We start from the raw sequence: 15,941 nt of genomic DNA on the forward strand, positions 1-15,941 counted from the left end.
CAGGATTAGACTAGAATCTATTTCTTCAACTGCACAGCAGATGAAGCAGTCTGTGTTGAGTGAGCATGCTGTATGGAAAATGTTTCTTTCCTTCTTCCTCCCTTTCTTTCTCTCTTTCTTTCTTTCTTTCCTTATGGCCAAGCTGCGTGGCTTGGGGTATCTTAGTTCCCTGATCAGGGATCGAACCCAAGCCCTGGGCAGTGAAAGCATGGAGTCTTAACCACTGGACCTCCAGGGAATTCCCAAAACATGTCTCTTTAAACACTAGAATCACACTAACTCAAACAAGATACTCACACATTCGGACACAAGTGAGAATCAACAGCTGGAACACAAGTTTGCATTTCTCATTTCATGCTTACTACCCAACATTATGATTACTGAATGAAAAAGTAGATTGCCTTCATTATTTACATTATCCCCCCAACACACACACACACAGATACTTGAATAGTTAAAGTTAAATAGGCATGATAAGGGACTTCCCTGGTGGTCCAGTGGTTAAGACTCTGTGCTCCCAATGCAGGGGGCCCGCGTCTGATCCCTGGTCAGGGAACTAGATCCCACATGCATGCCGCAACTAAGAGTTCGCATACCACAACTAAGGAGCCCATCTGCCACAACTAAGACACAGCACAACCCAATAAATAAATAAATATATATTTTTAAATAGGCATGATAAGACTCTAAACTGCCAAACTAAGCCAAGTTCCCAAATCATGTTCCAATGAATAAAATAAACACCCTGAATGACAGAGCCTGGAACATTGGCAATAGAAACAGAGATAGCTAAAGGAATAAGAGTAGTCAGAAATCAGGTTCTGGCCCTTCCAAAACTTTTTTTTTTCCTGGAAATTGCTTCCTACCTCAAGTGTGTTAACTTCACCCTTCATTAGAAAAGCACTAAAATTGCAATTTGGTTATAAATAAATACACACAAGGGTATACAGGAATGGATGTACTTCTGGACTTTGTTTTCTGCTTCACTGGTCTGTCTGCCTCTGTGCCAATAAGACCCTGTTTTAATCATGAAGCTTTAAGCTCTTGATGTCTGGTAACGTTAAGCCCAACTCTGTTTTTCTTTTGTTAAAAATATTTATTTATTTATTTACTTACTTACTTACTTATTTATTTAGGCTGCCCTGGGTCTTAGTTGTGGCTCGTGGGATCTTCACTGCGGCATGTTTAGTTGTGGCAATGCAGACTTCTTAGTTGTGGCATGTGGACTTCTTAGTTGCAGCATGCGTATGGGATCTAGTTCCCTGACCAGGGATCAAACCTGGGCCCCCTGCGCTGGACCACCAGGGAAGTCCCCAACTTTGTTTTTGTTCAACAAAATTACCTTCGTTATTCTTGGCTACTCTTTTTTTTTTAATTTCCACTTATGTTTTAGGATCAGCATATCAATTTCCACAAGAAAACTTTATAAAATTTTATTGGAATTATGTTGAATTTATGGAAACTTTGGGAAGAATTGAGATCTTGACAATATTAAGCCTTCCAACCCAGAAACATGATATACTCCATTATTTATTTAGGACTTCTTTAATTTCTCACAGTAATTTTTGTAGTTTTCCACATAGATGTTTTGTTCATTTTTAGATTTTTCCCCCTGGTTATTTGATGATGTTACTATTAAAATGGAATTTTTTTAATGTCATTTTCTAATTGTTGCTAGTATATATAGTTAACTTTCATATACTACGTCTTGCATACAGCAACATTTCCAAATTCATTTGTATATATTCTAGTGATTTTCTATAAACAAAATCAATATATTTGAGAATAATGACAATTTCCTTTCTTCCTTTCCAATAATTATACTTTTTATTCTTTTTCTTGCCTTACTGAAGTGGCTGTGATCTTCTCTAGTACCAATAATTGTAATGAAAGACATCTTTTTCTCTTTCCCATCTCAGAAAAAGCTGTCACTCTTTAATCATTGATTACAATGTTTACTATAGGGCTTTCCCCCTGCCTTTTTAATTTTCTAAAGTTACTTTGCTACACGCTATAAAATACCTCAGCTTTGCACATGCATGGTTTTAACAACATCTCTTTAACATTTGCTTATTTCCCCTTTAAAAAACATATTAAATATAAGAGCAGATAGTACATATATTACTGCCATTTTGAGAAACACATAACACACACACACAGTTTCCCCTACTATTAACATCCTGCATTCGTGTGGCACATTTGTTACAATTAATAAATTAAGACTGACACACTGCTATTAACTAAAATCCATAGTTTATGATAAGGTTCACTCTTTGTATTGTACTATTCTATGGATTTGACAATATATCCACCATTACAGTATCATACAGAATACTTTACCACCCTAAAAATCACCTGTGCTTCACCTGTTAATCCCTTCTATCCTCCTCATGAACCTCTGGCAACGACTGCTTTTTTTTTTTTTAAATAAATTTATTTATTTATTTTTGGCTGTGTTGGGTCTTTGTTGCTGCACACAGGCTTTCTCTAGTTGCGGCGAGCAGGGGCTACTCTGTTGCGGTGTGCAGGCTTCTCACTGCGGTGGCTTCTCTTGTTGCAGAGCACGGGCTCTAGGCACGCGGGCTTCAGTAGTTGTGGCACACAGGTTCAGTAGTTGTGGCTTGTGGGCTCTAGAGCGCAGGCTCAGTAGTTGCGGCGCACGGGCTTAGTTGCTCTGTGGCATGTGGAATCTTCCTGAACCAGGGATCAAACCCGTGGCAGGCGGATTCTTAACCACTGCGCCAACCAGGGAAGTCCTGACTGATCTTTTTAATGTCCCCATAGTTTTTCCTTTTCCAGAATGTCATATAATTGGAATCATAAGTATGTAGCTGTTCATATTAGCTTCCTTCACTATGCACATGCCTTTAAGGTTCCTCCATGTCTTTTAGTGGCATGATAGCTCATTACTTTCTATTGCTGAATGATATTCCACTATATGGATGTATCACTGTTTACCCATTCATTTATATAAGGACACCTTGGTTGCTTCCAGTTTTGAGTGATTATGAATAATCTTGCTATAAACATTTGTATGCAGGTGAATATGTTTTCTACTCAGTTGGATAAATACCTAGGAGTGTTGAGTGCTAGATCATGTAAGTTTAGAATCTGCAAAATTGTCTTCCAAAATGGCTATACCGTTCTCATTGCAGTGGTTTCTCTTGTTGCGGAGCACAGGCTCTAGGCGCGCGGGCTTCAGTAGTTGTGATACGCAGGCTCAATAGTTGTGGCTTGCAGGCTCCAGAACACAGGCTCAGTAGTTGTGGTGCAAGGGCTTAGTTGCTCCACGGCATGTGGGATCTTCCTGGACCAGGGATCGAACCCATATACCCTGCAGTGGCAGGCAGATTCTTAACCACTGCCACCAGGGAAGTCCCTGTCTTGATCTCTAAAACTCTAAACTAAGTCTTCATAAGTCAGTAGTGTCAGTCCTCCAACTTGGTTCTTCTTCAGTAATGCACTGGCCTTTCAGAGTCTTTTGCCTTTCTATACAAACTTTAAAATAGATTTGTCAATATCCACAAAATAATTCTGTGGTATTTTTTATCGGCATTGTGTTGACTCCATAGATCAACTTGGGAAGAATTAACATTTTAACAATATTGTGTCTTCTTATCCATGAATGTGTAACATCTCTTCACTTATTCAGACCTTCTTTGATTTCTTTCACTGGAGCTGGAGTTTTCATCATACAGATCTTTTGCTAGATTTATACCTAAGTATTTCATTTTTTGAGGCTAATGTAAATGGTATTGTTTTTTATTTTAACTTCCAGTTGTTCACTGCTGGTGAACAATACCAGAAATGGCAATAGGAAAGCAATTACCTTCTGCATATTAACCTTGTATCCTGCAACGTTATATAACTGCTTATTAATTACAGGAATATTTTGTCAATTCTTTTGGATTTTCTACATACACAATCACGTAATCTACAAACAAAACCAATGTATACCTTCCCAATGTATACTTTTTCTTTTCTTACCTAATTGTATTAGGTAGGACTTCAGCAGTACTGTGATGAATAGTAGTAGTAAGAGGGGACATCATTTTCTGGTTCCTGATCTTGGGGATAAAGCAACCAGTTTCTCACCATTAAGTACACTGTTAGCCTTAGGGGGTTTTTTTGTAGATATTCTTGATCAAGTTGAGGAAGTTCCCCTCTATTTCTGGTTTGATAAGACTTTTAATCATGAATGAGTGTTAAAATTTGCCAAATACTTTTTCTGCATCTACTAATTTGACCATATGATTTTTTTCTTTGTTAGATCATTGATGTGATTATGTTGATTTTTTAATGTTGAGGCATCCTTGCAGGCATGAAATAAATCCCACTTGGTTATAGTGTATAATTCTTTTTATACATTGTTCAATCTGATTTGCTAACTTTTTTTGAAGACTTCTGCATCTGTGTTCATGAGAGATATTGTTCTGTACTTTTCCTTTCTATAATGTCTTTTTCTGGTTTTGGTATTAGGGTAATGTTAGCTTCACAGAATAAGTTAGGAATTATTCTGCTTCTATTTTCTGGATGACAACATAGAGAATTAGTATCATTTCTTTCTTATGTTTGGTAGCATTCACCAATTAAATCATCTGGGTCTGATGTAGTAATTACATATATGTAATTGTGTCTGAAATGTATGACAGTACACTGTAGACACGATGTTCATTTACCCCTAAAATACTCACATACTTCCTAAAAACAAGGACATTCTTTTTCAGAAACACAGTAAACAGGGAAAACTAACACCGACACAATACTATAATCTATAGATCTTATTCAAAATCTGTCAATTGTCCCATTAATGGTCCTTAAAACAAAAGAAAAAAATTTTTTCTGGCCCAGGATCACATATTGCATTTATTTGCCAGTCTCTTTAGTCTTCTAATCTAAAACATTTTTTTCAGTCTTTATCTTTCATGACTTTGCTACTTTTGAAGCATATAGCCAGTTACTCTGTAGAATGTTCTGTCATGTGTCTAATATTTCCTCATTAGACTCAAGTTATAATTTTTGTCAGGAATGCCACAGAAATGACATTGTGCTCTTCTTGTGCATTACATCAGGAGGCATATGGTGTACATTTGTCCTATTAGTGGTGATGCCAACTTTGATCACTTGGTTAAGATGATTTCTGCCGGAGTGCCCCATTATAAAGTTACATTTTTTCCCTCTGCAATTAATATATATCTTGTGGGAGATTAGTTGAAACTATGAAAACGTTTTGTTTCTCAAATGTCATACCTTCACATATCTCATTATTTCAAAAACTGGTAAATAAAGGAAAAGAACGTCAAGCATTTATCCTGCCTTTCTTCTATATAAACTGTAGCACTGTGTAATCAAACAGAAGTGAAGTAATTCTTTATAAAAGCATTCCATATCATACATCGTTTATACATGGAATCTAAAAAAAAGGGTACAAATGAACTTATTTACAAAACAGAAGTACAGTCATGGATATAGAAAACAAACACGGTCACCAGGGGATAAGAGGCATAGGGATAATTTGGGAGATTGGGATTGACATATACACACTACTATATAAAATAGATAACTAATAAGAACCTGCTGTATACCACAGGGAACTCTACTCAATACTCTGTAATGGCCTATATGGGAAAAGAATCTAAAAAAAAAAAAAAGAGTGGCTATATAACTGATTCACTATGCTATACACCTGAAACGTTAACAACACAGTAAATCAACTATACTCCAATAAAAATTTTTTAAAAAGCATTACAACTAATAAATGAAGAAAAAGAATCAGAATATCATCATTTTGAAGCCCCAATAAGTTAATGATCTAGGCAATAAGCATACATAGATGCCAGCACAAAAAAAGGAAACCAAACAGTGTGTAACTCCTAATAAAAGAACACACCACCACATAGTCTTACTAAAGGGATAGAACCTGAGTCTGATCAAACCTCTGGATCCAGCTGTCAATTTCCAAGAAATACAGATAAAGGAAACATGCTGAAATTGCCCCATAAGGCTGCAATTAGCAAAACCCAGACTGTGGGAACTTCCACAATACATATCAAATAACCCAAGTTCTTCAACAGATAAAATGTGTAGAACAGAAAGAGATGTACAGGAGATCTGCTGATTATCAGAGACTTAAAGATTTATTAAATGAGCAAGACTAGCTGTTTTTTCCAACTGGAGCCCAGCAAGATGACTCCCACAAAGAAGGGTGGCAAGAAGAAGGAGGACCAGTCTGCCATCAACGACGTGGTAACCACAGAATACACTATCAACATTCATAAGCACATCCATGGAGTGGGTTTCAAGAAGCGTGCCCCTCAGGCACTCAAAGAAATCCAGACATTCACCATGAAGGAGATGGGAACTCCAGATGTATGCACTGACACCAGGCTCAACAAAGCTGTCTGGGCCAAAGGAATAAGGACTGTCCCATACCGTATCTGTGTGCGGTTGTCCAGAAAAATGTAATGAAGATGAAGATTCACCAAACAAGCTCTACATGTTGGTTACCTATGTACTTGTCACCATTTTCAAAAATCTACAGACAGTTGATATGGATAAGAACTAACTGCTGATTGTCAAATAAAGCTATAGAACCGCCAAAAAAAATGAGCAAGACTAAACTGTAATGACTAGGGATGCACATATGGATGACAGATCTATAAAGAAATGAAAATACAGTGACAGCTATAAAAGTCAAGAAAGTGTTATTTCTGGAGAGGGAAGCAGTTATCATTTGGATGAGAAATGGAGGTGCTTCTTTGGTGACTGGCAAAGTTTTATTTATTGACCTAAGTGATGGCTAGGATATTTGTCTAATATTTGTGTTTTGTGTGGTTCTCCAACTATATATTATACTTCATAATAAAAACATTTTTAAGAAAAAAATGTTTCAAAGAAGCAATAATGGAAATTGATAAATACTTGAAACTGAATAGTAAAAAGAAACACTAAACTTCAAAACTTGTGAAATTCAACAGAAGTAGAGCTTTGAGACTATCACTCAAAGAACTTATCTACTATTAGATGAGGGAGCTGAAAAATAACGAGCTAAATGTCCAACTTAGGCAAGCTAAAGAAAACACAGTTAACCCAAAGAAAGACAAAGAATGGGATTTAAAAAGCTAGGAGTGGAAATTGTTAAAAAAAGAAAACAAAAAATAGAAAATAATAAAACCAATGTCATCAAGAAGACAAGAGGATGTAGAGAAAAGGGAATGCTTGTACACTGTTGGTAGGAATGTAAATTAGTTCACCTACTACAGAAAACAATATGAATGTTCCTGAAAAAATTTAAAATAGAATTACCATATGATTCAGCAATTCCACTTCTGGGTATATGAAATAAAAACAGGATACTGAAGAGATATATGGCCTCCCATGTTTACTGCAGCATCATTTACAAGAGCCAAGATATGGAAACAACGTAAGTGCCTGTCAACCGATTAACAGATAAAGATGTGGTAATACTTACAATGAAATATTACTCAGCCATGAGAAAGAAGAAAATTCTGCCCTTTGTGACAACATGGATGGATTCTGAGGACATTACGCCAAGTAAGATAAGTCAGAGAAAGACAAATACTGTACGATATCACTTATATGTGGACCTAAAAGACAAACTCATAAAAACAGAGTAAAATGGTGGTTACCAGGGTCTGGGGGGAGGGGTAATAGTAGAGATGCTGTTTAAGGATACAACAACCTTGCAACTAGTAGATACATAAGTCCTAGAGATCTAATAAACAGTATAGTGATTATAGACAACAATACTGTAGTATTAAGACAAAACATGCTAGGAGACTAGATCTTAATTATTCCCATCACAAAAAATAAATGATAATTATGTGGTGTTCGTAGGTAGCTAACACTACAATGGCAATCATATTACAATATATAAATGTACCAAATCAACATGTTGTACACCTTAGATTTATACAATGTTATATGTCAAATACATATTTTTAAAAAACTGTTACCACCTTTGGAAACACTGGCTTTATCAAGAGCTGTAAAAATGTTCTCCTCCTTTGATCCAGTAATTCCTCTTCAGGAAGTTATCATAAAGAAATAATTCAACAAAACAAAAAATTTTAAGTGGTTATTTCAGCATTATCTAAAATTTTTAAAAAGCAACAAAAAGGTTAAGTAAATCATGACTTATAAATTCCATGGACTATTAAGCAGCCATTGAAGTGGTAATTATGAAAAGTATGTGGTAATAGGGGAGAGTAATCATTAAATGTTAGGTAGGAAAAAGCTCAGAGGAAAATGCTATGTTCCATGCACTTCCAACTAAGCACAAATAAATATATATATGGGCCAAGAGTAGAAGGAAACTAAACTGTGCAAGATTTCCCAAATACAGCATGATTTTTTGCAAGCTGTTTCCTCTGCCTTGAATGTTCTCACACACACAGACATACATATGCATACTCACACATAAGTACACATTCAGATACATTCCCATATACAAATAAACATGCCCAATACACATACTCCCATACACACATATATACTAATGTACACAATGTTCTGGGCATAAAAACAGATACACAGATCCATGAAACATAATAAAGAGCCCAGGAACAAACCCACACATATATGGTCAGTTAATTTATGACAAAGGAGCCAAGACATACAATGGGGAAAGAGCAGTCTCTTCAATAAATGGTGCTGGGAAAACTGGACAGCCATATGTGAAAGAATGAAACTGAACTCCTATCTTACAACCACAAAAATTAACTTAAAACGGATGAAAAGACTTGAATGTAAGACCTGAAACCATAAAAGTCCTAGAAGAAAACACAGAGGGTAAGCTTCTTGACCTAAGTCTTGGAGATGATATTTTGGATTTGACACTAAAAGCCAAGGCAACAAAAGCAAAAATAAACAAATGGGACTATATCAAACTAAAAAGCTTCTGCACAGCAAAGGAAACCATCAACAAAATGAAAAGGCAACCTACTGACTGGGAGAAAATATTTGCAAACCATATATCTGATGAGTTAATACCCCAAATCTATAAAGAACTCATACCACTCAATAGCAAAAAAAAAAATTCAATTAAAAATGGGCAGAGCACCAGCGAGGATTACTGATGCAGAGAGTTGATGGGGTTGTTTCTGTATATTTATTTTTATGTACAGAGCTTTGTTAAAAAAAAAAAAGAAATTGTAAGTATAAAAATAAAATTGCAAGGAACATTTTCAGCAAAAAAAAAAAAAAAAAAATGGGCAGAGGATCTAAATAGACATTTTTCCAAAGAAGGCACACAAATGGCCAAGAGGTACATGAAATATGCTCAACAACACTAATAATCAGGGAAATGAAAATCAAAACCACAGAGAGATATCACCTCTCACCTACTGGAATTGCTACTATGAAAAAGACAAGAAATAAGTATTGGCGAGGATGTGGAGAAAAAGGAACCCTTGGGTACTATTGGGGGAATATAAATTGGTGCAGCCACTATGGAGAACAGTATGGCAGTTCCTCAAAAATTTAAAAATAGGGCTTCCCTGGTGGCGCAGTGGTTGCGAGTCCGCCTGCCGATGCAGGGGACGCGGGTTCGCGCCCCGGTCCGGGAAGATCCCACATGCCACGGAGCGGCTCTGGGCCCGTGAGCCATAGCCGCTGAGCCTGCGCGTCCGGAGCCTGTGCTCCGCAACGGGAGAGGCCACAGCAGTGAGAGGCCCGCATACCACAAAAAAAAAAAAAAAAAAAATTAAAAATAGAACTACCATATGATCCAGCAATTCCACTTGTGGGTATTTATCTGAAGAAAATGAAAACATAACCCAAAAGATACACACTATCATGTTCACTGTAGCATTATCTACAACAGCCAAGATATGGAAGCAACCTAAGTGTCTATCAATGGATGAATGGATTGAAAAATGTGAGATACAGATATATATATGAAAATTATTCAGCCATAAAAAAGAATGAAATCTTGCCATTTGTGACAACACAGATGGACCTCAAGGGTATTATGCTAAGTGAAATAAGTCACACAGAGAGAGACAAATACCATATGATCTCACTTATATGTGGAATCTAGATTAAAAAACAAAACAAAACTGAGCTCATAGATACAGAGAACAGATCTGTGGTTGCCAGAGGTGGTGGGAGGGTGGGCAAAATGGGTGAAGGGGGTCAAAAGGTACAAACCTCTAGTTATAACATGAATAAGTCATGGGGATGTAACATATAGCATGGTGATTACAGGTAATAACACTGTACTGCATATTTGAAAGCTGCTAAGGGAGTAAATCTTAAAAGTTTTCCTCACAAGAAAAAAAGCACTGTAACTATGTACAGTGACAGATGTTAACTAGACTTACTGTGGTGATCACTGTGCAGTATGTACAAATATCAAATCATTATATTGTATACCTATGTCAACTATATATTTATATTTATATTTATATATATATAAAATATCAATTTTAAAAAAAGATTAGATTTACTGTGTTATGCAACATAAAATCCAGGACAAACACAAGAAATTATAACATGTTTAAAGAACCTATATACACACTCAAGAGGGAGAGAACATGGCCCTAAACTTAGGGAAAGCCTTAGGTTGAACTAGGTGAAAGAAGGGGTGAGCAAAAGATTAGCACTTTCTCTATAAATAACAAATGCTGGAGAGGGTGTGGAGAAAAGGGAACCCTCCTACACTGTTGGTGGGAATACAAGTTGGTGCAGCTACTATGGAGAACAGTATGGAGGTTCCTCAGAAAACTAAGTACAGAATTACCATATGATAATGGTACAATGGGGTACAGCAATCCCACTCCTGGGCATATATCCAGACAAAACTACAATTCAAAAAGACAGATGTACTCCTATGTTCATAGCAGCACTATTCACAATTGCCAAGACATGGAAGCAACCTGAATGTCCAAAAACAGGTGAATGGATAAAGAAGATGTGGTACATATATACAATGGAATATTACTCAGCCATAAAAAAGAATGAAATAATGCCATTTGCAACAACACGGATGCAACTAGAGATTATCATACTAAGGGAAGTAAGTCAGAAGGAGAAAGACAAATACCATATAATGTCACATATGTGGAGTCTAAAATATGACACAAATGAACCTATCTACAAACAGAAACAGAATCAGGGACAGAGAGAAAAGACTTGTGGTTGCCAAGGGTGGGGGGAGGGGAGGGATGGAGTGGGAGTTTGGGATTAGCAGATGCAAACTATTATATATAGAATAGATAAACAACAAGGTCCTACTGTATAGCACTGGGAACTATATTCAATACCCTGTGATAAACCATAATGGAAAAGCATATGAAAAAGAATGTACACATATGTATAACTGAATCACTTTGCTGTACAGCAGTAATTAACACATTGTAATTCAACTACACTTCAATAAAAAATGAATTTAAAAAAAAATTGGCACTTTCAAGAAGGAGAATGAACATGGGAGAGAACAAATTAGAGAACGACATTTTCAGGGACTGGAAGTAACTCAGAGTTGCCAGAGTTTACAAGGAAGTTGGAAAAGAGTGAAAGATGAGATAGAGTAAGAGATAATAAGTGGACAGTTCTGGGAGAATAATTTAAGTCATAACAATTTGTGTGGACTTTACACTAAAGGCAACAGGAAAGGTTTTAAGGAGGAGAGAAGCAAAATTAGTAAGATAAAAAAGAAATTAAAAAATAGAAAGTTGCAATAATAATCACAATAATAATAATCACAGTGAATAAAATACTTGTTTTAATCATTAAAACCCCAAATTATCCTCTTACAAAGATTATCAAATGGAGACACTATTTGAAAAAACTGGATGAAAAGATGTAGATGATACAGTAGTATTAAAAACAAGAAAGGGAGGGGCTTCCCTGGTGGCGCAGTGGTTGAGAGTCTGCCTGCCAATGCAGGGGACACGGGTTCGTGCCCCGGTCCGGGAGGACCCCACATGCCGCGGAGCGACTGGGCCCGTGAGCCATGGCCGCTGAGCCTGCGCGTCCGGAGCCTGTGCTCCGCAACGGGAGAGGCCACAATAGTGAGAGGCCCGTGTACCGCAAAAAAAAAAAAAAAAAAAAAAAAAAAACAAAGAAAGGGAAAGAAAACAACTCCTACAAACCAGTAACAACCCAATAAGCAAAAAATATATACAAGCATCTCACAGAAGAGGAAATACATGTGACTGATAAACATACAAATAGATGCTCAACATTACTACAATTCAGGGAAATTCAAATAAGAGCACAATGAGATGCTATTCTATACTTAAGACATGCAAAAACACTAAATTTTTGAGAGGAACAACTCAACTGAGTCTCTTAGCCATTGTTTGTATGAACGCAAATTGATAAGACCACTTTGGAAAAACATTACTATATGAAGTTAAATACTTGTACAGTCTATGACCCCCAGCAATTCCACTCGGAGCGAGTGGAATTTCATACATTTATTGGCCATTTGTATTTCTCCCTTTGTTCAGACCCTCTTCAAACTTTTTCTAAGAGCTAATCCACCTCATTCTTAATAATTTTTAAGAACTGATGTATGTGTGTGTGTGTGTGTGCGCGCGCGCGTGTGTGTGTGTGCGTGTATGTTGAAGAAGACAGTCTTTGCTTATAATGTGTATTCAAATTATTTCACCTACCACTATGCTGTTTATCTTTGGTATGGTATATTTTGCCATATTTTACTATTCAAAGAATCAAACTTCCCAATCTTTTCTGTTTTAACTACTGAATTCACAGCTTTTAAATTAACAGGTCTCTAATATAACTTTCCAGGGATAAAGCTCTAGAGTAGAATGTACTAGTTCCATCCTTCCTATCTGTGGAGCTCTACTGGTGTTTCATGCCACCTCAATGTAGATTTAAAAATCCAAAGGCATCATCAGAGTTCTAATGTATAAGCATAACCCCAACCGAGACTAAGGAAGATTTGCCTCTGCCATGATGTGGACTTAGATGTCAACCCTAAAATAGTACATAATAGTATACAGAGGAAGGGTCTTTAAGCTTCTGCATCTGATTTCAACACATGTTAATTTGGTCCTCATGCACGGTAATAAATAAATAAATAAATAAATAACAATAAAAATGAACAAACCAAAACAACCTCTTTAACAAAAAAGAAAAATCTGCATAGATGTTTAAACATGAATTCGTAATATGTACCCCCAAAAGATCATCTTACCTGTTAGGCTGCCTTGGAATATATATAAGGCATCACAGGCAGCAGGAGGTGTAGGTACCAGTCCTTGAAAAAGTCCATGGAGTGCTGCAACCAACCAGCAGGCAAGAACACCCACTCAGAAAAAATCTATGAGTTTTTTTTTTCATCTGATCATCTTATTGCTAGTTTTAAGACTACCCGATATTATTAATTCACAGATCCCTTCTGTTACCCATTTCTAGTTTGTACTTAACAAGCTTTTACATTTGCTTTTTCTATCCTGCTTTCACTTATAAATTAAAAGATATTCGAGTTCTCCCTCTCTATCCTTCACTCTCACACAGTTCAATAAATAGCTTGTAATTTTACTGTCATTTTATAATTTTCCCTAGCAAACTAGTAAAACTGCCAAATTATAGGTAATTATGTAGTTGATTTCATTTGCCCAAAATGATTAGCCTCACCTCTCCTGTTTGAGGCAATCAAACCTTCCTTCATCAAGCCAACAAATATGATCAGGATTTAATTTTGTCATGGATCCACATACTTTTTTTTTTTTTGGACATGCCGCACGGCATGTGGGATCTTAGTTCCCCAACCAAGGATCGAAACCGCACCCTTTGCATTGGAAGCTCGGAGTCTTAACCACTGGACCACTGGGGAAGTCCCCACATGCATTTTTTTTTTTTTTTTTTTTTGCGGTATGTGGGCCTCTCACTGTTGTGGCCTCTCCCACTGTGGAGCACAGGCTCCGGACGTGCAGGCTCAGCAGCCATGGCTCACGGGCCCAGCCGCTCCATGGCATGTGGGATCTTCCCGGACCGGGGCACGAACCCGTGTCCCCTGCAGCGGCAGGTGGACTCTCAACCACTGCGCCACCAGGGAAGCCCCCCACATGCATTTTAAAAGGAAAGAAAATTATATAGATAACAGTGATTTCGTTTTTAAAAATATGTCTAATAAGAGGTTTCTTTATTATTTATTACTAACAAGAGCCATGTCTTCTCAGAACGCTTTAAAATATTTACTGCATGTAGCACTCCCTATTCCTATGAAGTTTACATGCATTTTCATTTAATCACTAGCACTTGAGAGCAACCATAACAGAAGTAAAAACTTAAGGTCAAACAAATTAATATTAAAATTTATAATCTGGGGCTTCCCTGGTGGCGCAGTGGTTGAGAATCTGCCTGCTAATGCAGGGGACACGGGTTCGAGCCCTGGTCTGGGAGGATCCCACATGCCGCGGAGCAACTAGGCCCGTGAGCCACAACTACTGAGCCTGCGCGTCTGGAGCCTGTGCTCTGCAACAAGAGAGGCCACGACAGTGAGAGGCGTGCGCACCGCGATGAAGAGTGGCCCCCGCTTGCCACAACTAGAGAAAGCCCTCGCACAGAAACGAAGACCCAACACAGCAAAAATAAATAAAATAAATTAATAAATTAAAAATAGTAATTAGTTAAAAAAAAATGTATAATCTGAGTTGTGAGCCAATATTTGCTCAAATAAGACTTTTCTCAAGAGGAATGGTTCCTTCCAAGAGACTGCCTTTTTTATAATACAAAATACTTAACAGTTGTCATAATACCACCACTATTCTGCTCAAGCTCCAGTAGTTGTCAGTTTAATGTCAGATTGTAGTATGCAATTTCCATTGAGACTGAATTAGTGTAGGTTGATGAAATGAAGCACCGGGCTACATTAACTTACTTAATAATCAGGTATTTTACTGAGACTGTTAGCAGTAGCATATGTTAAGATCCATATCAGGACAGCTTGCTTTTTTCAGTTGTTTGTATTAAAACCAACTGCACTGTCAACAGTATTTATTAAGTATTCAGAGATCCAAAATTGATATTAATTAATAATAATAAGAGGGACTTCCCTGGTGGTCCAGTGGTTAAGAATCCACCTTCCAATGCAGGGGACGCGTGTTCGATCCCTGGTTGGGGAACTAAGATCCCACATGCTGCGGGGCAACTAAGCCAATGTGCTGCAACTAATGAGCCCGCACACCACAACTACTGAGCCTGTGCACTCTAGAGCCTGTACCACAACTAGAGAGCCCACGTGCCGCCACTAGAGAGAAGCCCGTGTGCTGCAACGAAAGATTCCACATGCTGCAACTAAGACCTGACGCAGTCAAATAAATAAATAATAAATATTTTTTAAAAATAATAATAAGAGATAACATTTATTTAACATTTATTGAACGCCAGGTACTCAGAGCCAGCCAACAACCCCCTAAGGTAAGAACTATTACTATTACAGATTTGGGAAATTATGGCCCAGAGAGTGAAGTCACTTTAAGGTCACACAACTAGTAAATGGGGAGAGCTGAAATCTCAAGCAAGTTTGGCTCCAAAAGTAATACAGACAATAACAACGAGGACAAATACATGCAAGGAGAACCCAACTCACTAACAGATACACAGATTACAACAAACTACATATTCCCATTGTTATAAGCATTATATAACTGACTCCCCAGGAACAGTAAAATTACAAGCTATTTGTTGAACTGTGTGAGAGTGAAAGGTAGAGAGGGAGAACTCGAATATCTTTCATTTATAAGTGAAAGCTGGATAGAAAAAGCAAATGTAAAAGCTTGTTAAGTAACAAACTAAAAATGGGTAGCAGAAGGGACCTGTGAATTAATAATATCGGGTAGTCTTAAAACTAGCAATAAGATGATCACATAAAAAAAACTCAGATTTTTCTGAGTGGATTCAAAGTGATATAGAAAGATGAAAAGTGCATAGTTCCAGGGACTTCC

General features: G+C 37.2%; 1 protein-coding gene and 1 pseudogene across 2 annotated transcripts in view; one reads left to right on the forward strand and one right to left on the reverse strand.

Annotated features, from left to right (window-relative positions):
* The window catches only part of FBXL2 (F-box and leucine rich repeat protein 2), an 84,402-nt gene that overhangs the window by 47,226 nt on the left and 21,235 nt on the right, over positions 1 to 15,941 (reverse strand). The window contains 2 exon segments of the mRNA XM_082637155.1: positions 13,187 to 13,209; positions 13,214 to 13,270. Coding sequence (XP_082493281.1) covers positions 13,187 to 13,209; positions 13,214 to 13,270 — 80 coding nt within the window.
* Positions 6,187 to 6,565, forward strand: LOC309813407 (large ribosomal subunit protein eL31-like; annotated as a pseudogene). Its single transcript has one exon. The product of its transcript is annotated as a large ribosomal subunit protein eL31-like (transcript).

This window comes from Mesoplodon mirus (assembly GCF_964341445.2).
Source record: "Mesoplodon mirus genome assembly, chromosome: 12".
In the NCBI taxonomy this organism is placed as follows: domain Eukaryota; kingdom Metazoa; phylum Chordata; class Mammalia; order Artiodactyla; family Ziphiidae; genus Mesoplodon; species Mesoplodon mirus.